Source organism: Coloeus monedula (genome assembly GCF_965178545.1).
Source record: "Coloeus monedula genome assembly, chromosome: Z".
NCBI lineage: Eukaryota > Metazoa > Chordata > Aves > Passeriformes > Corvidae > Coloeus > Coloeus monedula.
In genome coordinates, this window is record NC_138822.1 from 42,268,865 (window position 1) to 42,291,970 (window position 23,106).

At 37.8% G+C, this 23,106-nt stretch overlaps 1 protein-coding gene across 1 annotated transcript in view; it reads right to left on the reverse strand.

Annotated features, from left to right (window-relative positions):
* The window catches only part of LOC309585243 (guanine nucleotide-binding protein G(q) subunit alpha-like), a gene marked incomplete at its 5' end in the record, with an annotated part of 112,251 nt that overhangs the window by 21,442 nt on the left and 67,703 nt on the right, over positions 1-23,106 (reverse strand). Inside the window, one exon of the mRNA XM_082301862.1 lies at positions 8,875-9,029. Coding sequence (XP_082157988.1) covers positions 8,875-9,029 — 155 coding nt within the window. The remainder of the gene's footprint in view (positions 1-8,874; positions 9,030-23,106) is intronic.

A 23,106-nucleotide genomic window follows, 5' to 3' on the forward strand; every position in this document is an offset into this window, starting at 1 on the left:
GATTAAGGTTTATTTGATGGATATGTCCTGGGATGTGGCAAGTCCATAAACTCCAGCAGGGTGGAGTTACTTCCTCCACTGGCTTATCTGCAACCAGAAGAGAAGTTGCGAAGCCAAGGCTACGTGAAATGTGTTGGGTTTCTACAAACGGATGAGAAGTAAATGAAGATTCTGATGGGCTTTTTAATGTATCTGCTTACTAATAAACTGATTCACTGTGGTTCTAAAGCACTTAGCTAATGCAGCCCTGAAATACTGACAACTACACTGCTCCCATGGGCAAAAATCCTACCTACAAACAAAAAATTTTAAGCACAGTGTGTTTTAGAGTAGATGCCCAATTTGAAATGAATTAACGAATACTGCAATCAGTCTTAGCCATGCACCTAACTCTTCAATGTATACTACAACTGGCTATACGTGTATTCTTACAAACAAACCACAAGACTTGGAAGTAACCACAAGCTTCCACAAAAGGAGAGTTGCCAATAATTGCCCAGACCAGGTATTTTCTCAGTTGATTAGCTTCAAATTTTAACGTTGTAAGAACAACATGGGTATTGGAAATACCCTGGAAGCCATCCTGAGAGCTAGTCCAACAGTGAGTAATCACCAGCATTACCACAGGAAATTCAGTTGTACAGGTAGTAGCAACTGTGCAAGACATTTAGCTTTCAGCTACAGGATACTCAGCTCATTTTCACCACCTACTAAGAAATCTTGTTTTGATGAGTCACACTCTAGCTATGTGGCCTCTCACCCAAACAGTACCTACTCAGCCAAGTATTCTACAAAGGAAAGAAAATGGGAAAATACATGGTTCTGAGTAAATTTATGATACAGACCAAGTTTCAAAAGTTAATTATATCTGTAATTAGCTTTAATAAAAATGAATTTTAGTGGCTGCTGAGGTAATTTTAATTTTCCAGGGGGTTGCTATAGTGACAGGCAGAAGGTGCATTACTGAGGCAAAGAGGATGTAATGAGCTGCTGGCAGTGGCCCTCCCTTGATGTCAGGAGAAGCTGCCAGCATCTAGCAACATGCCTGTGATCTGCAGGCTGACTAGAAGCAGAGGAAGCCTTTTGTTTCCCAGTCAGCACCAGGAGCGAAGTAATTACTTCTAAGGCACTCTTTATCACCTATGACAAGGTCCAAGCCTGCAGCCAGCTTCAGGGAAGCTGCCAGGCTAGGGGCGTTCATAATGCCCTTGAAAAAAAACACATGTCCAAGGTACTGTCTGTCCACATTTCCAAATAAACAGCAGGAATGGGATTATGGGAGTCGACTGATTGGCTCTATACTTTCCTATATGTATTTCCTATATAGAAATCAAGCAAGGTAGTGAGACTACTAAGCTTAATAAGCAGAGCAGAATTGTTTCAACCAGTAAAGTTCTTTAAGAAATGAGTATGACTCCAGTCACCATGAACAGGTAGCTCAACATTGAGCCTTAATTTCCTAGGGCTACATCACCTAATTAAGACAGACATAAAAACTTACTTGAATTTACTTTCAGAAATTAAGGTACTGGAGCGCCTTCAACATGGGGCAGACACTTAAAACAACCACCCTCCTCCAGCTATGAGCTACTACTTACTAGCATCTTCAAGGCCAGATTTTTCCAAGTAATCAGGTCATAAAGATGCATTTTCTAAGGAATAAATCCACAGGATGAATTTCTGTAACTTTAAACTATGTTCAGCGTATAGCCTAATTGATCAGGTGCAGGTAGTAAGGCACAGGCAGACAAAGGCAGAAAGGACAAAGAAAAGACAAAGCCTTCAATCCATCTCTAACATCATTTCCCTTTCTGAGGTTAAAAGTGAGACTGGTCTGCTCATCAGTACTGTCTAATAACTTTTCCTAAAGTCAGCAGGCAAAACTGCTGTAAAAAGATGCTGAATTAATACTCACTACCACACTGTTAAACCCTGTGCTTGGAAGGAGTCTGACTGAGACACACAGTGAGCACAAGTCCCTGGAGAGCACAATGCCTCTGAAATGCACTGCTGAGGAGAAAGGATCTGACTGGCACCACACCAGAAACACTCTGTTATAAATCTCTAAATAAAACCAAACGTGTTGAGATAGAAGTAATTATTGACGCTGATAGAAAGGTCAGTATAAAACCAGTAAAGATGATTTGTTTACCACCCAGCCAGCCAACATATCCATATGGGAAGAATGAGAATACAGGGAAGAGGGAAGGGACAAACCTCAAGAAATTATACAGACTCTGTTGTTCAACATAAAAGCTTGTTGGGTGATTTCTGTGTAACCACAGCTATAAAAGCAAGCCTTACCAGCAACATTTCATATGCAAATGCTTTCACTGCATTCAATGACATGACACATTTTGGTATGATAGTAACCATAAACATTTACATATTTTCAACCTCAAAGTTTTGAGGTTTAATGCAAAATAGTCTTTTCCTCAAAATTAAGACAGTTCATGGGTATGACTCTCTCCAAATGCTCTGTTTCATACACAGACAATGGCAGTGCAAGGGAAAACAGAAACCTAACCAAAGTCTGTGACTAAGGATAATGAGACAATAATAAGATTTGATATATCTCTGTCCTTTGCAGCCTGGCTATTCTGGAGTGGGGTAGGGCTATACTCCATACTATTGTTTGGATTTGGTGTGTTTTTGGGGTGGGGCTGTTTAGCTTGTTCAGCAAAACTTTGAGCTGGTTGATGAGACCACTCTCCTAAAAAAACCCTAGCACGAAGTTTGACCATGTGCTGAAAAACAAAAGCCTTGCTTTTTTTGCGTCTTTGAGAAACCATACAAATGGCTTTTCTTTCAACACCACACAAGCAAAATGCTAAAGCTGCTGTAGCAGGATTTTTCCTGCCTCACAGAGCTGCCAGAATAATTGACACAAGTGTCCTCTATGCTAACAGGCAGCAGTCCAGTAAATTGGATCAATTTTCAGTGTACAAAACTAAATGTAAACAAGTACTGGTTGTGTTCTCAGAATTTCTGTAGAGGTTTGTGTTTCTAAGACTCTACACCACTGGTGAAGAGTCAATTGAGGTTGAAGCAAATTACCAGTTTCCAGAACTATCTCATCTTAATCTGAAGTAAACACAAAAAAACTAAGATTGAAGTGAGGTAGGAAGAAGTGTGCACAGCGTTGTTTCTGTCCATATTCCACCGAAATCCTACCTAGCTGTCTTCCTCAATTTCGTACACCACTAAAAGCCAACCTTAGCAAAGGCTAAAAAAGACAAGTCACCAAATAAAAAAAATGCTCATGCAAATTTTTCTTTTCAGGAAATGTGGTGTAAAAATTATAGAGTCATTAAGAACATGTTCGGTGTTGCATGAAAAAAGGGTCCTGAAACAAATACATACTGCATACTTCTTTACATAGTCCCACTTCCCTTTCTAAATTTTCCTGCATAATCTGCAGTTTTTCTATGGGATGCAGTACTTTGGTATGCATGTCCCATCTTTCTTCAGACAATGATTTTATTTTTGGGATTATACCTAAGTTATAAAATAGGATTTGCATGGTTCTGCTGGTAGCACTTGATCTCTGAATTTCAGACTTCCGTTTTTATTTGCTGTTTCTACCTTACTCGAAACCTTACATAAGGCTGTGTAAACTGTGAATACATAAAAGCAGAATCTATGATTCTGCAACACAAATTGACCTCAAGTATAGCTTTAGGACCAGCAGGTACATTTTTACAAATGAAGGTAAGCAAGAACTAATGAACAGTTTATTAAATAATAATGTAATTACGCATCTTTGAAAATATGACTATATGGTTTTCTCACTGCAACCTAATGGCTGTTACACAGATATCCCATAGATAGTTATTCAGAATTTGCTATCAGTTCAGCTGCATAGCAGGTCTCAATTTCGGACAGTATTACTCCTGAAAGACCCACCATGCTCTGAGAGTGTGCTACACCTTTATGAAATAAAAGAATGATTGCTAAAGGCAATGCCAAGAAATGGAGTAAACTGCCTTAGTAAAAACTTAGATTCATACACTGATCTTTCCCCCTGTGTACTCCTAAGCACACTGTATTTAACACATGCTAGATCCACTGAAATTTAGCTGTTTCAGAAGAGTAACGCAGATGCAAAATGTTATCTTTAGCTGACAGATACAAATGAATTGTTTAGCTGAAGTTTTGAAAATATTTCAAACTCAAATGGAATACTGTCATACAGAAATTACTAGATGACCAAAGCCTTACAACTCCTGCAGCAGTTTCACAAAAGGTGTACCTTACTGAGCAGACAATCACTAGGTTTCATCTCTTTCCTTCCTGTTAAAAATCAGTGATATGCTTTCAGATTCACACCCTTGAGCTCTTATTACATAGTAAAATTCAGGAATCTGCATTTCTATGCTAGCTGTCCAACTATCTCATCTCACAGTGTTTGCAAAACTGTGCAACTGCAGGAACTGAGCTGTTAAAGGTGACAGCAAGGCAGAAACAAAAGCTTGAAAGACTATACATGTATGAGAATGCCATGGGCATGTACGACTAATAAGGCAGTGCATTATAAAATAACAAAATGCACTATATATATATATATGGCATAACTAAAACACTTATGGGAAAATTATATTTAATTATCTGAAGTGTTAGAAAACATAGCCATGGAAGGGAAACTAAATAGATATGCTCAGTGCTTGTGTAGCAACGAGAAAGTCCTTGGTTGGAGGTACACAGTGGCCAAATACTACAACTGCATGTGGCCAGAGAAAGATGAAACCGAAAATCTGAGCCAAGCAAGGCTCTGGGACACTTTCCAGGTCTTAACACTTCCTACATTTTGTTCATGAATGGTAAGACCTTAGTGTCATACTGGAGAAAAATGGTGATGAACGTTCGAAAATTCCAACTGCAACCTAAATTCTCTAACACAGAAGACTATTGCCTTTTCTTTCCTTAGGCTTTGAAAAGGTATGATACAATCGAACAGTTGACTGGTAACCTTTTTACATTTGGGTTAAGATCTTGGCACCCAGTACAGTATATTCTGAATGATCTCATCTCACCTCACACAGCTACTACTTAAGGCAATTCTCCATGTTATTAGTTTTCATCTGTCTCACACTGTGGGACAGCATCTTAAAGGGAAGTAATTTAGTGGTAATTAAGTGGCTAAGTCACCCTGTAATGTGCATGGGAAGCAAATAACCTCTATGTATCTGATGTGCTCTTGACTTTGCTACAGAGAAGTCTAAAAACTGATTTTAAAACAACATGGACATCCAAGCTTTGGAGCATCCAACGGTCAGGGAAGAGAATAGAATGTATTTGTTATGCCTCTAAGAAGTTCCAATCAACTCACATAACGCAAGGAATTTTCTTTCTTAGACACTGCTTTCAGTAAACATACGTTGGATGTATTCTTCCAGAGTACAAACAGTGGGTATAAAAACATCAAAAGTGCAACTAACAATGACAAAACAACAACAACACAGGTGAAAAGATGGCAGAAAGTGAAAGTATTATGATATACAGAACATACCAGAAACTTGAAACATAATTTAGAAATAATAAAATAACAGGAAGAAGACTATGTGTAATTAGAGAATAATTTAGGTTGCAAAAGACCTCAAAGATCAATGAGTCCAACACTTGATCACCACCTTGTCACTCAGACCATAGCACTAAGTACCACACCCAATTACTTGAACAACTCGAAGGATGGCGACTTCCCTGGGCAGTCTGTTTCAATGCTTAGCAACTCTTCCCAAGAAGAAATTCTTCTTGATGCTAAAAAAAAGGAGCCTCAGCTGGTGCAGCTTGAGGCTATGTCCTCTCATTCTATCTCCTGTCACCTGGAGAAGTGTCTGACCCCCACCTGGCTACCTTTCAAGGCAGTTGTAGAGTGTGATGAGTTCACACCTGAGCCTTCTTTGCTCCAGGCTGAACACCGCCAGCTCCCTCAGCTGCTCTTCACAGGACTTGTGCTCCAGACCCTTCACCAGCTCTGTTGCCCTGCTATGGACAAGCTCCAGCACCTGAATGTCTGTCCTGCAGTGAGGGGGCCAGAACTGGGCATAGAACTGGCCTCACCAGTGCTGAGTGAAGGGGGATGAACCCTTCCACACTCTTTCTGATACAAGAAATACCAGACTGTGGTCCTGCCAGCCACACTATTTCTGATCCAATCCAGGATGCCATTGGCCTTCTTGGCCACTTGGGCACAAGCAGGCTCATGTTCAGCTGTTGTCAACCAGCACCCTGAGGTCATCTTCTGCTAGGTAGCTTTCCAGCTACTCTGCCCCAGCCTGTATCACTGCCTTGGTCTGCTGTAACCCAAGGGCAGGCACTCAGCACTTGGCCTTGTTGAAGACGTGGTGGAAAAAAGCAGTATAGGCAGCAGACTGAAAATACTACTACTACGACTACCACTACCACTACTACTATAAAAACATAGTGGAAAACCACTGAGAAGATGAGAGGCTCATGCAAGGGATGAACAAAGAACATGTCTGACATTGACACATATGCCTACCAGACACTGGCACATATGCTTACAAGAGATCTGTTGGACAACAAACCAATTTGGTTGATACATCAAGACAATGAGCACTGAGTGCTTGTTTCTGTCTTACGGCCTTGTGAATCTCAGTAGAAACTTTTAAGCAATTTGTTTCCTTGCTTTGTGACAGGGATATAACGCTAATAAATTTGTTTGGGTGTTTTACTGGTAAACACACATACTGTATTTTCGAAACAATGTTTCTTTGGTTTCTGCTGATTTTTTATTTAGTGGACTTACATACCTGGAAAAAACTCTACTTGCAAGCATACATATACATAGAGGCGTTTCTGAAGACTTGAATACAGTGATTAACAAGTCTAATTTAAAACATTTTGCAGAAATCCATAGTATGAACTATAATGAAGTCACCAAATCTGCAAAAATTCATGATAAACTGCTAAACATTGCTGAGCTTGAGAAATAACCAATCAACTACCACATGCAACTTTTGCAAGACAATGTACTAGGAATTTGTTTTTATAGCTACTTAATGATTATTCCCTACTATTTTTAATGTTACTCAAAAGATCTACTATGGTGACGATTTAACTGAAAGTAGGTCAAAACTATGGTGTACAGCACAATCTGGTCGGAAGTAGCATCAGATCATTATTTTCTACTTAGGAGAGTAATTATGTTTTTAGCCTCTAAGGTAGAGCACACAAAATACATACATTTATTTCAACTTTAAAACCAGTATCACATCTGTTGTGGAAACAAAGTTAGGACCTACAAATACAAGAAATTCAAAGTATGAGTCAAGTTCTGCTTCACCTTCTACTAAACTTTTTTCACTCATTTCAGTACAGAAACAATCTGAAAATATATTGTTAGTAATGTTGTCTCTGAAGTTTTCTATTCACCGTTTATGTATCCTGGAACTTTTCTCTTTATGTAATATTCTATGTTTCCTTACCACCTAAAACCAAAACACAGTATGGTATCTTTGGGGACAGCGAGAATCTAAACAATACAAGAGAGATGCCACTGTGCTTTGCACCACTCTACACCAAAATACATGCGCAAAAATGATGGGTTTGGAAGGTAACCAGACAGAGAACTGCACAGGACAACAGAAACCCCATGCATAGGGCAAAGAGAAGTTATGGTGTGGTGACAATATTGCAATGAATCTGAGGAGACCTATGTCATGCATCCCTAGGTCTTCAGCTACCTAAATTGTATCAGCAAGATCCTAGTAAGCTTATCTTGACTAATTCACTTAAAAAGTGCTGTGCTAGATGACGATGCTCAGACTACTGTGCAGATAAACGTCATTCCACAACTGTCATGTCTAATGTCCTGAGTCGTACAGTAAGCTTAATGGAAGCTTTGTGGTGCACTTTCATAAGTAAGAGGCTTCCATTCATGTACACATGCCAAATGGAGACTGGAATTATATCACTGGAATAATTTTTTTTCATAGCTAATACAAAAATTCATGTAGAATCCATGGAGGTTTTTGCCTCGGCTTAAATCACAAACTATGCTGTGTTCTGTAGCATTGGTCAACATCAAGAGGCCATCATCCATTTCTTTGACAGCAGATGAGAAATTTTATCTGAGCTGTATGCTACATAACTAAAAAATAACTCAGATTCACAGAGTAAACCTTCATGCAGACATCAGATTCCAATGACTAATTTCACATTGTTTTTTAATCAGATTCTGGTCCCAAGAAACTAAAGGCGTAACATTTCAGACATCTTTTAGCCACATATGCATTTTTATTATTGTTGATCTAGAACAAACAATTTAACTTAAGTGCTTTCCTGATGTGTTCTTGGGAGCCATGTTCTTTAAACTTTGTTTCCATAATAGAAAGGCAGTTCTGTATAAAACAAATCCCTTTGTTTAGTACTGTTTACCTCACCCCTAAGACTGCAAATGCCAGGGAGGGAAAATGGAAAACAGGAGTTCTTGGACATTTCAATTTTTATGAACTGTATGGAGGTCTACTTTGATTGCACTTCCCAGTATTCACTACTGTCACACTACATGAAATTATTTTTGCCCGTCTTGCATTTGTGATTATATGTTGGAAGAGAGTAGGTTGAATAGGTTTAACAAAAAATCCTCCCCCAAAATTAACCATCCCTAGAATCTTAATTTAAGACTTTGAATGATCACAGACTGTCGTTTTGTGAAATAAGCACAGATGTAATTCTAAAATAGATGTATGCCACTCCTTAATTCAATTCTGTATGTGTATAATCAGCTATGTTTGTGGTGCATACGCATACAAATATGTACACAGACATGTACACTAAGCTAAAAAGTAAAAATTACATTGTTAGAAGCAGGAAGTTATATACAGCTGTTCATCACTACCATGTACTTACTATTTAGTTGAATCTGATAATTGGTATTCCCGTCGTCTATCATAACATTCCTGAATTCCAGGGTCATTCCACAAACTTCTTATTGCATCTACATACGGGTTCTCAAAACTCGACACCTTCTCTACATCAACTTCTCGAACTAACAGTGCATGAACCTAATTCAAAACAAACAAAAAAAGTAAAATTTACCTTATTTGCTGTGTTTGCAGACAACTCATATACAATGAACATGATCAATAATTCTTCACATTGGTCATATCACCAATATGTATGTTCAATCTGAAAAATCAAATACCACGAAGACGATTGTGAAGATGAAAAAAGGAGGTAAACTCTATGCTAACTAACATCACAGGCAGTGACACTGCTCTTGGGAAAATTGTATCTTCTTAGGCTTCTTTCTTTTGGGACACCAATATTTTTGTTACCAAAACATTGAAACAAAGAAAAAATCGACATGACAGACAAAACGGAAAGATTCTTTAAGTGCCACCAAATTCAAACTGGTCATTAAGATCTAACTACTGCTAGTTCAACTCTATCGTTCCACGAGCAAAATCTGGATGGTGCGACTGTTCAGTTCAATACACTTTTGACAACAGCAGACAACATTTTCTATGGCCTTCTGGGAATGTAACAATTTCCCCTTTATTTACCAGAAATCTTGTAAACACTAAATTCTTTTTGGCAAACCATGTCCCCTACATTTAGGATCGTCTTCATGGTTTCTGCAAGTATTTAAAGAAAGATTCCAGAATAAGAAAACTGGAATTTTTGGGAATGGTAATCATGACATCTGCACCTGAGGAGATACTGAAATAGCTATCTTGTCTCCTTCTTTATCCCCCTCAGAAAACTACGGGCATGATTAAAAACTGTTTCTGAGCTTCAACAGTGTTACAGCTTTATGCTGGTCTTCCTGGCAATGCTCTTTGTTGCCACAGTCCATTATATACTTACAAAAGTGTATTTTTTTTAATATCTAGGCTTCATCATCTCAGTCTTCTACTTACTATCTTTATTATCTCTTATTTTTATGGTAACAGGAAAATGATGGCATTCTGAAGTTACTAGGTGACACCTGACCCTACACAACCTACTTCAAAGAGCTGAAAAAGTTCTAGTAATTCAGCACTATTATTAAGAAAAACGTTCATACTTTCTCTGTTCTTTGGCACGATAGGACTATGTTAATGGTGGTTAGATTTGAACAAGACCAGTGAGTTGACATTTCACTACTTGCTTTCTTTGGGTATTTGTGTACATTTAAATTAAGATAGGTTTTACCAAAATGCTCTATATATTTCCTGAACTACCACAGTGGTTATGACAACAATAGCAGTTAGCTGAATAAACTAAGTAAATAAAAATGTTTAATGTCAAATATGTATTTCACTTCTCCAGGTATAGGAGGAACTAAATCAGTCATCTTTCTTTGGGCTGTTTTTTTTCATAAATCAGCGTAAATCTTCAGAATGAAACATTAGCCCAATCTCTGAGGAAAGGCTTCATCAACCAAAAAGCTTCTGTCTTCTGTAGCTTTAGTATGGAGCAAAAATGCCCAGAGACCAACCCAAACTATTAGAAGTCAGAATACTGGCCCGTCATCTCCTGGACAATTCATGATCCCATTGAAAATGGAAGGGTAAAGCAACCAAAAAGCACAGCATGTTTCCCAAATGCCTGATCTGTAAAAAACATGCCAGAAAAGCATCTCCATAAATACGCTACAGGAAAAGCCACAGACCTTTTTTCTCTTCATTTTCTTATTTTATTTCTATGTTTGTCTTCTTTGAAAAGCAGGTACCACCTAAGGACTGGAGGGGATAACTACCCCGGAAATCTGATCTTGCCACAGACTACTGCAATCCTGTGACTGAACTGAATTATGAACCAGAAACTTCTATCAAGTCTGAAATTTCTTTCAAAAAAACTCTGCAACAGGATTTCAGACTTAGCTGACGGACAGATAAAGAAAACCACTGATTGAACAGGAGAAGCTAAGAAATAAATCATCTGCTTGCTGCCAAATGTCTGTCAGTGGTGGTTTTCTTGTGAAACTCCCCCAAACCTGAATTAATTGCAATGGGTTGATGGACAATAAAAGGAAAGTACAGTTAAGAACTACTTAATTGTTTCCTTAAACATTATTTATTTTTATTGCTAAAAACCCTTCAGTGCCTAGCCTTGCTTGAGATCAGGTCACCAGACAAAGTAGGAAAAAGAGGACATTATTGACACAGTTGGAATGGAAAACATAATAAATATAATCGTATCACTTTCCTTAAGCAATGTCTTTGGCTTCTGAATCACAATATATGATATAAAAAATATGAATGAAAGCCAAAGTTTCAATTTCATGCATGGAACAAGTTCAAATTTTTACAGCAGTGATTTTTAAAAAGCTGGGACCTACCCAGACAGCATATTTTATTAAGTTCATTTCCAAGAATTATATGTGCAAACAACCAAAATCATAACATCCAAAAATTTCTGGGAGATCTCATAAAAGAGATCTGATGTAGTTTCTGATCCAAAATGTTTATAATTTAATGGATAACTAAACCGTTCTCTGCCCATTCTACCATGCAATTTTCTTCTATTTATATCATTATATTAAAATGCTGATGTGACTTAAGGTGTTCATTAATAAAGACTTGTATGTTCCTGTCTAAAAACAATGCCACAATTTTCATTAAACATCTCTAATTTTGAATGTTTTACATTTTGTTAAAACATACTAAGACAGAGAATCATAGAATATCCTGAATTGGAAGGGACCCACAGGGATCATCGAGTCCAATTCCCAGCATTGCGCAGGACACCCCAAGAGTCACACCATGTACTGATAGCATTGTCCAAATGCTTCTTGAACTCTTGTCAGGCTGGTGCTGTGACCACTGCCCTCTGGGTGAAGAACCTTTTCCTAATATTCATCATAAAACTCCCCTGTTGCAGAGTTTCATGCCATTCCCTCAGGTCCCATCACTGGTCACCACAGAGAAGAAATCAGTGCCTGCCCCTCCTTTTTCCCTTGTGATGAAGCTGCAGACTCAGATGAGGTCTGTCCTCAGTCTCCTCTTCTCCAGGCTGAACAGAGCAAGTGACCTCAGCTGCTCCTCACACGGCTTCCCCTCAAGGCCCTTCATCGTCCTTGTGGATGGTGTCCTCCTTTGGACACTCTCTAATAGTTTAATATTCTTCTTGTATTCTGGCACTCAAAACTGCACACTGGACTCAAGGTAATGCCACCAGAGAGCAGAGCAGAGCAGAGCAGGATAATCACCATATTCTAAAATCCCAGCTACAGAAAGACGATGACACCGCGACTTTGGATGATCCCAACACCTTCTGGCAGGCTGAACTTAAATGGAACTATGGATATGTACTTTAACACTTAAAGACTGAGAATCCTGCAGCTGTCAGTCAGTCAGTACATGCTACATGGTCATCCACATAAAAGGCTGCCAAACCCCCACAAAATCTGTGAGAGCAGCATCTTCCTCACCATGGCTCCACTTGCAACACAAAGATATAAACAACTATAAAGGCACAAAGGGAGAAATAAGGGTGTGTAATAGCTTCTTTGTTCCTTCATAGTGAAACGGTGAAATCTCAGTTGGGTGAAATGAAATCCTTCAGAATTTCAAAATAATATACACAAAGCCTGTGTAAACTAATCTGTGAAGTGGACTCTATGATCACCCTATTAATGCCATTAAGGGGCTACTCAAATGTTTAAAATACTACAGGAACATGCAAATGAGAACAAATGATACATTTTGCACTCCAAGTATTACACAATGACTTCTCATAATTAAGTAATATTTTAATGATCCCATGACCAAAATTTTATTTGCAAAACATCCCCAAGAATTAAGATATGGAATAAGCAATGTAAACTGTGCAGGTAAACTCTTCCATAAAGGTGGGAAATTGTATGCCATTTCTGAGGAGCTACTCAAAAATTTTACATCTCCAGGTTACCTAACGTAATTGTAGTATGGTGGGGCATTTTTCTCCTCCATGGAAGCCTCAATTATTGAAGTATTTCCAATGGTTTATCTGTGTCTGGTATATAAGGCAATTTACCAGGGATATAGTACCATTGCAGATATATTGGCAGAGATTTTAGGCTTGATGTAAATTAGAGATATAAGTTTGTTTTTCAAAAGCAAAATGAACTGGAAACGTATTCTAATATTTGAAATTATATGACTACATTAAATTAATAACATTACAGTAATTTCTAATCATTTTTTATTCCCTGTGCTGCTGCAATATGAGGAAAGAACAGCTGAAACGAAAGATACCCCTTATTGGAAAGGAGTGGGGGGAGCATCTCACTCCCTCTCTTTGATACACAAGATTTACGCTTCACAGAGATAATGCAATGATCTCCTCAACTGCAGTGATGACAGAGGCAAAAGAGAGAAATTTCACTTTCAGATTTTAGTTATAAATTCTCTTGCATTTTTCACTAGATCTAGTTGTTTCAACTGTAGATATAAACTAAAATATGTAGATTTGTTAAACAAAAATTATAGGCTCTTTTGTCCTCTCTTTTAAAGGTTTCATACCTCTAACTCTCTGGACAGATCCTCAAGACTTTTGGCTATTTTCTTTCTCAGAAGGTGAAATCATTAAGCATTAAAACTTTCAAACACTGCAGTTTCACTTGTTAATGACTGCATAGGCTGTTACACTCTTCAAATACTGACATGGCTATAAAGCTAAGCTGGAAGATGACATCACTGTGCAAAAACTGAACAGCAGGTTACAAAAACCTACTACAAAAAAATCGTAACTAGTATTTACTTTTGCGTGTGTGGCATGTTACACTTGCAACAGATAATAAATTAGGCACTCTCGTATCTCCTCCTGATAATAAATGTAGCACCTTAGCTGAAATTTTCACACACTGATCCTAAAATTGTGCAACTAATGAATACTTTCCTGATGAGCGCTGTAAGAATGTGTTGAGGATCCTAGAAACAGAAACAGCTTTATTCTCTGGTAAACATTTTTGCTTTGTAGGGTTGGGGCAATTCTACTTCTGACTTTCTGAAATATCTTTATCAATCAGACAACTGCCATATCCTTTCCACTACTTTAGTAATTCATCTCCAAAGAGCTGGTTTTGTCTTGTTAGGAGACTAGGTATTCTGCCCTGAAATTACTCAAGTCTGCCTAAACATCCTACTTCTTTACACTCACTTCTACAATACTTTCAAAAACCCAAACAAACCCCACACATGCAATTTTACTCTAATTGTAAACAATAGCTTCAGTTACAGGATTGATTTATACAGATTTAACTGCTTGATTAGGACTGTCTGACATTAATTCACAAGTTCAACTTGTTTTCCAGGGTTTGTCAAATTCCTTTTTAAAGAAAACAGAGCAACAAGTGAAACATAGTCCATGTAAGCAAAGAGAGATCCAAAGCACAGGACTGCAAAGTTATTTTGCTAAGCTACTACTGGGTTTATAAAGTAAACACTCCCATTAAGTCACATTTTGACTAGTTTTCCAAATGTTACTTTTACTGACAAATTTGTGGAGGTTTTCAGCAGCTGATGAAATTCTGCGATTAACACTTTGGTTCAGATAAATCCTTAAAATTCCCAAGGTTACAATGGAATACACCTACTAAAGTTTTGACATAATTTAAAATGAATTGTAGCATTTGATTTATCTAACATTGATAATCTGAACATAAAACTAAACTAAATCTTTTCCTTTTAGACATAAGTCACTAGCAACAAATCCTCGTCAAGTCGTCACAATTAGTAACTTACAAGGCCAAATAGGCAAAATCTTTTTCTAGCAATGAAACCTATTTTCAAATTTAATTCAAATCTTCAATGACAGAAATAAACAAAGACATTTCAGTTTTGAAACAGCATAAGCAAGAACTGGCAACAAGATCTCCCCTCACAACAGTTTTTGTAGCTAACATGAATTATCCAAATTATTACTCTATCTATAAAAATATAGTAGTATCACCACGTATTTACAATAACACATTCAAGCATGGAGCTCTAAGCAACTTGGTCTAGTGGAAGGTGTCCTCGTCCACAGCAGCAGGGTTGAACCTAGATGAACTTTAAGGTCCCTTCCACGCCATTCTAAGTATATACAATCACATTTTCAGAAAAAATATCAATGTTCTAAGTTTTTTTCCCCTATTTTTTTCTTGTTTTGTGTATTTTTTGTCTTTCTTTTTTTCTCCTGAGGACAACTTTTAAGCTGAGACCACCAAACCATTATTGTGCTGTAATCCTACAAATAATTACAAATTATTACAAATAATTAATGTTGTTGTACACACAACATATAAGAAAATACTTCTCCTACTTTATAAACATCACAAGTTTTTAGAGCTTTGTAACAGGCTTCGCTGCTTTTGAAGAATAGAGCTCAGTAAGTCTTGCAAACAGTAAATTTTCTGCCGTATTTTTGTAGAGTGGTTCAGTTGAATTTATGGAAAAAAATGTTATGGAAACATGGACATGCTGAAATTTTCATTCCATTTGCAAGTAAAATAACTGTCTGTACTTCAAAAGGCCCCAGGAACTGCTACCTCAGTCAACCACTGCAGTACACGACTAAGTGTATTAAAAAAAAAATAGAAGGACAATGTTTCAGTACTAGAATTCTCACTTAAGAAGCATACCATTGAACAGAACTCCCCAGAGCCTCACTCCTGTGCCTTGGTCCTGCACTACAGACTTTTATTTTTAAGAGTAAGAGCAATAGCAGCCTTGCTTGGTCTCATGGATTCAAGTAACTAGAAATGACAAGACTATATGCCTCTTTACAGAGTGCAGGTCATGGCCACTTGATTCACTCTTGCATCTACTTGCTCACACAAATATACTGCAGGAATTGCACTGCATTTAAGACCTATAGAAGAACCTACGGTGAACTTAGGATGGGCACAGGGAAACAAACAGCAGGCTCTTTTTAACTGAATATCCTGGTTTTGGCTGGTACAGACCTAGTTTTCTTCTCATCAGCTGGTAGAGTTTTGGATTTAGCATGAGAATAATGTTGACACACTGATACTTCAGTTGCTGCTAAGTATGCTTACTCTAAGCCAAGGCTCCCATGCTCTGCCAGCCAGCAGGTGCACAAGAAACCAGAGGGAGCACTACCAGGACAGGTGATCTGAGCTACCAGGGGGTATTCCATACCACAGAATGTCGTGCCCAGTATATAAACCAGGGAGAGTCAGCCGAGAGACACAGATCACTGCTGTGGAATGGGCTAGGCATTGTTCAGCAGGTGCTGAGCAGTTGTACAGGGCATGCCTTGTTTCTCTTGGGTTTTATTCCTCTCTTGCTCTCTTTTCATTCCTATTATTCTTACCATGACATTTTAGTTTGTTTCAATTATCAAACTGTTCTTATCTCACCCATGAGTTTAAATATTTTTTTCCCTGACTCTCCTCCCCACCATGGATGTAGTGATCAAGTGGCTGTGTGGTACTTCGCACTAGGCTGGGATTAAACCAGAACAAGGCATCATGTAATCATATCTGTGTTTCAATTCAGGAAAGGAAGTACTACATGGAAAAATAATCCTCTACACAATTCATACTAATTAGAATTGTCAGATGTGGTAAGTTTTAAAAAAAAGAGCATATAAAAGAAAAGCATTTTGCCTCCATATTTTTAAGCCACACTTTTTGATCTTTAAAGGAGGAGAGTGCCCTCTGCTGACTAACACATAACAGGAGAGGCAGTTTTTTCAAGCTGGTATTTCTAGAAATATCAGAGAACTGGGAGGGTCCCTTTCAAAATAATGAATGATTCCAGCAGGAATTTCCCTCTGTAAAAATTGCAACTAACTTAAATGGTTGCATTTGTGTGCTGTCCAACCAAGAAGATTGCCTTTCTAAACAATTACCTCACTTCTTGGATGTAAACTCTGAAAATGAGCTTCAGACTTACCCTAGGCATGCAAAGATACATGACACACTATCACCTACTTATTTTGAGTGTGTGCATTAATCCCTTGATGTTTAGAGCAGTGAGTTGGCAGGACTGAAGTAAGGGGGCAAAATGTAATCTCAGATGAAAACCCATTGTTTAGAACAGGGTCACACAAGAATGAATTCAGCCCCAAGATGTCAAACATAGCAACCCCACATTATTTTCTCTAGAGAAGCCACAGACATACTATACCATGGTGATGAGTATCTACTTGAAACATTCCTTGAGGGAAAATTAAAGTTTTCTGCCATGTGTGACCTAAAAAAGTGATAGCTTCCTTATAAATCAGGTACTATCTTCTCCATTCCTACAAATAGACTGTATTTGTACTGGCTGGTATCAGATGCCAGGAAGAGCTTATATAAAGAAGGATGGCAAAACACTGCTGACTCCTTTCAGGGCTTCAAGCAAAATACCAGTCTCCTGAAACATGGTGCCAACGTGTATCATTAGGAAGGAGGAAGAAAAAACAATAAACCACATCTTTCCATTACTGAAAACACAGAATCCAGTTTTCTGTTTTCAAGAGCTTGAAAAACTCCTCACTCTGCTGCCTGGTGTGTTGATTCATATGTATTTTTCAATGATTAACTTTGCTTATTAACTATTCAGTATTTACAATGAGAGGTCACAGTAGCCTTTTTAACAACCATTTGGGAAGGCTTATTTATCCACCACAGCACAATTGGATGAGACTCCCAGGAGAAATAAAGCATGTTCTTTATAAATGTACCATTAGTCATCACATGAGAGGAAATAGATTTTTGAAGGGTTATGTTTTCTTTCCTATAGTACATTTTAATAATCTATGTGGTTTATAAGAGCCTGTGCTTTCAATAAGAATGACATCTATGTGAAGGCAAACAACATTGAGGGCTTTTTTGAATTAATTTTGATTAAATTGTATCTGGAAGAAGCTTGTGGGAACTGTACAACACAGGTAGAAAGGTCACAAACAGTCTTACTGAGAAAAACTTCTTCTCATTACTAGTATAACTAAGTTTCTGAATTCAGTCACCTAAGCCTGCTCTTCAATATTCTCTGGAGATTCTCCAAGAAAGGGGATAAGATCTACAGATGAAGTAAACAGTCACATACTGACAATCACATCGAGTCTCCTGGAGTCAACAGGTTCTACTTAGCCACAAATATCTAAATTTACCCTCTTAATTCTTTTTTGTTGTTGTTGTTTGTTAGTTTCAGAAATGTCCAAGGCAATTTCCCAGAAAAATCTTCAAAACAAATTTATCAAGTTAATTTAGGGAAGCTGTTGATGTAGAAAAGACAGGCTGTTTGAGTTATATCCTGCTATCCACAAAGAACGTTTATTAATAGGCCTTATCTACCCTGTTCAAAAGTATTATCAGAGACAGGCAGCTACTTCGGAAATCAGCATGCAACTACGACATGCACACAAACGTTTTCAGTTGGAATTACAGTATTAATGCAGATCCTGGTTGTAAGGCTGAACTGGATGGTTAGCAAAAATAACCTGTAATTAGTCTTTAAAACAAAATAATCCATTGTAAGAAAAAAGGAGAGGATTTTGTTAAAAAAGCTAGCAAAGCACTCTTGCCCTGACCACGTATCACCCGATGCATCAAAATTTGTTTTCTTCAGTGGGCTTTAAACTCTCTCTCAATATGAAAATAACCCTAATTACTTTTTAGGCAGGGTAAACAGGTATTTTGTTTCAGACTTCTGGCATAAAATGAATCACAAATTGGATTAAACATTAATAACATTTAGCTTCACTGGATAATTATAGTACTTTGATTTCATGTAATCCCCCACCTGCAGAACACATCTTCCACTAGGAACACTTTTGCATGTTTACAAGTAGGTCAGGACATTATTAACCAAATAAAAGAGAGCACTGCTGGAGGGGAGGAATCAGAAGAAGCTTTATTCTGGTTTTGCAGCTACCCAACGCTTTCTTTGGAAGTGCTGATCAGTAAATCTGCAAAGCACCACAGCCCCACAATCACTCAAATTTGCAATGATGGTTAATGACCTGACAGCCCATGCCACAGTCAGCACCTAGCAGTTTGTGGATCCAGGTACATGACCACTGCTGTCCTTCAACAACCTCTGCAATGTAACATACAAAGCAGCAGGAGACTTGCACAGGACAAAACACTCTTCCATAATTGTAATCACAAATCCTAACATGGAAATGCTATCAGAGGAGGGTAAAAGTTTAAAAGGCTAGAAAGTTGGAGAATACATGACACAGACATAGCTTTGCCTCCTCCTTTGTATGTTGGTGCACTCTCCTTCACACTACTGTATGCTATTAATAATATATATTCAAATGACTGATTTAAATGACATATTTAGTTAAAAAGGCCAACACTGAACAGATACAGAAAACACTTAATGATGCACACTAACTGGGTAACTATGGAATGTAGCATGGAATGTCCCTTGTAATAAAGTCTAAATTTAATGATCTAAATGCAATTATATATTGGTTTAGGCATCAACATAACAATGTTAGAGCACCTCCTATTCCATAAAAGTACTCTCAGTTGCAGTCTGTAATACCATCAAAAGTGGGTTTTAACCAAAATTGACTGGCTGTGGATTATAGCAAATTTACAGTAGATGAATAATTACCCTGACATCACACTGGTGGCATTATTTTTAACTGTATAATAAAAATCAATTGATGGAAAGCTAGAAAATTCACAGTACAGTTCTAAGAAAATACTAAACTTTCTCTTATTTGTGTCATGTGAAAAAGGAACCACAGAACTTATGTTTTCCAGAAGATTTCAGTGCTGTTTCCCCTGCATCTTCTTCATATCAGTAACTTCCTTTTATAGCACATTAGTTGCTGTAGCTGTTAAACTGCTGCATAGTGAATGTTTAAAATTTTAGAATATGGCTTTAAAAACCGAACAAAAACCCCTCAGAAAATAGGGTATGAAATTCCGCTGGAGGATTTTTCCAAGCAGTAATCAATCCTCTTCTTTGATGACAAATAGACTTTTTATTACTTTTCAAAATTCAGCTTTTCTCAGTACAGAAAAGCCTTCCTTATGTAGGGGACCTATGACAGAGAAAGTTACCAGCATATCCAGAGGTCCCAGTAATGCAAGACCAGAAAAACTATTTATCCGAAAGTAAATTTGGATCAGCAATCACATTCACCTTTCATAAAACACTAATCACAAAACAGTAAAGTCATTACATTCTATAAAGGAAAAAAGCTACCATTTTGAGGTCAGCAATACTTTTGCACTTGGTAGGCCATACTCTTTTCAGCTTAAGCAGCAAAAAGCTGGAAGTGTCTGCAGTGTTTCCTCCTGAGGGTCAGCACATGACTCAAGTTTGATGGAGGGAAAAAATCACATAAAGAACAAAACAGTTCGGACAAGAACAAGAGGCTCCGCCTGTCCACACTTCTGTGGCTGCTTGTCTGCAGAAGCCATCTCAGCTTCCTGCACACCACAGTATCCCAAGTATTGCATAGTGCTGAGAGGTCCCAAAAACTACCTCAGCTCTGACAAGCCACTTGGACAACACCTTAGCAAAGAAAAAAGTAACCAGCTTTGCTTAAATGCAGGCTCTTGAGAAGGAAGCACAAGTCTAATTAGAATTCAACTCTGACCCAATGAAGATCAAGGATTTGACAAGCAGTGTCATCAAACGAAGAGTGTTTATACACATTCGTGGTTGGTGTCTCAATGCTTTTAGAGAAGTATTGCCGTTTGTCCTTCTGACACATCATTTATTTTCTAACAGGAATCCACAAATTTTGTCATGCCTCCTTGCAACTCCATTGCTGTAACTGTAAGCAAAGCCTTTAGTAAAAAAAAATTAAATAAATAAAGTGCTCAATCACTGTCAACCTTCAAACATATACAACCTTCTTCACCTTTACAAGATCAATGGCATTGTATTTGGTATGGCACTAATGCTTCCATGTAAAGAAAAAAATAAGAACAGGGAGGAAAAAGAAAGGGAATAAACAACAAAATAAAATCCTCTAACTTTTCAGCAGTTTAGCAGCCTCATCTTCTGTTCACTGAAATCTAAAGGCAAATAACTCCTGCAATTCTTACTGAGTGAGCACTTCAGAAATCACCATCTCTACAAGAACCTGATAAATTGGGCAAACTCCATCAGGGTCTTACAAAGATCTGGAAGTTGTGGTGTTCTCCTTGGCTTGTCTCAGATCAGACCATACTGGAAATGTGTCAACCACATATATTTGATGAACAACAGTAAGTAGTTTGAAAGGCTGTGTTGTCTAATCACAGGTTTTGTATGTTAAAAATGCCCTGCAATCCTACTGTGAATTCACCCCTGTGAATTCAGTGGCCTTAATTTACTTCTGTTCATACAAAGTACAGCTCCTCAGTGCATTTTCCTGTTGCATGTGCCACAAAAAAGCCCAAAAGACCAAAATCAGCCAACTGACAAACAAACAAAAAAAAGCCAACTCAAAATAATGGCAACAAGAAAGAAGAGATGGGAAAGGAAATGACATCTTTAAAGATGGTGGGCAGTCTCAACTCCTACTCTCCTAAGATCATAGGATTATAATTATAAAAGCAAGACTGTATACTCTGAAGCCAGAGAAATATTAAATACTCCTAGAACATTATTTTATAAGCATATTTAAACTGATGCTGCTATACTGGTCTCCCCACTTTCACACAGAGATTCAGCGGGTGAGACAAAGAATTTATTATTTAAAAAAAATACCAGAGAAATACAGCTCTAACCATGTGACTATAGATTTTTTACCATTATTTTCATGGTAAAGGCACCATCATATTTCCTTCTTTCATGTTCACCTGTGTAAAGCATCTTTTTACAGGTAAGGCCAGCTCAGTATTAAACGTTCAAGTGATGTACCAGCAGTACCCACACCAACACAAAAACTTAACTGTTGAATCTTAAGAGACACACAGCCCAAAAAACCTGAAGACAGATGATGTAAGCAGCCCTTTTCACCATGAGATCTTCTCCCTATTAATGCTGGTCTTTCCTCCCAACATGAATAAATAAAGATGTTGGAACAAGGAACAAGCAGAACAAGAACTCAGAAAAACCAAATTACTCATCCAAATGTCACAGTGACAGCCTGCCATGAGCTTGTGAACCACAGGCAAATGGCATCAAACAAAGCAGGACACAGCTGCTCCTCCTAAACTGTGCAACAATGAAGATGCCTTACAGCTTCTAGAGAACAGAAGAAGCTGGCCATGCCTAGTGATTCTATACTTTCATAATTAAATTGTGAATTGCATTTGCAGAATACCAGGGACTGAATTTGACTGTGGACTATATCTGGTAATCCCTAAAGTATGTTGTGTGAGTCAGGCTGCAAAAGAAAAGCTGAAACTGAAAAATCTGGTGAGGTTAATAACCGCAGATAAACCAGGAAGGAGGCTGATAGAAGAAAAGGTAATTTATGAATGAGAAGAAATCTCCCTTTTTCCATTCCTGCTATTACCTTTAGATCACATTTCAAAGAAGGCTGATCCCAATCCTAAACCCCAAAAATGTCACCACTACAGTTCCCATCTCAACACCTAAACTTCAACAACAATACTGTACACCCTCAATCTTTACTTTTAATACCAACAAAACACATTTACTTAATCCTAAATAAAACTTACAAAGCTGCTTGCCAGAGAGATGATAAATCCATTCAGCTGATCCTTCTGACATAAGCATCATCACTTTGGTTACAGTCATATGCTAACACAACACACAGTAATATGACTACGTGAGAGACCAGTAACACACTACAACCTAAAGGAAATTGCAGAAACTTTTTAAACAGAAAGTACTATAGGAATGTATTTTACGAGAAGGTAATTCATATCTACAGAAATTCTAACAAGTCACCGTGTTGGGTATACCACAGGTAACAAAACTCTCTGTTCAAGCTACAATATTGTGGTCTTTTCTCCAGATTTAGAACAAACTGATCCTTCTGTGTTTATACAAATCTTAATTTTTAATTTTTAGAAGCCACACACTGTTGAAATCACCTACTCTTGACAACATTTACTGAATGAGCCTATCTGAACGCTAGTGGCTTTTTTGTACAATCTCTATCATCAGCAAAGCCAGTACTGCACCAGTGACTTTGGATGAGAAAACAAGGCTTTGGGAAGTGCTGAACATAGAGGAACAGAACAGACATGAGGAGAAGAAGAAAAGCAAGGTTTAATATTGTGAATAAATGCCAGATACAGCATATGTGCTT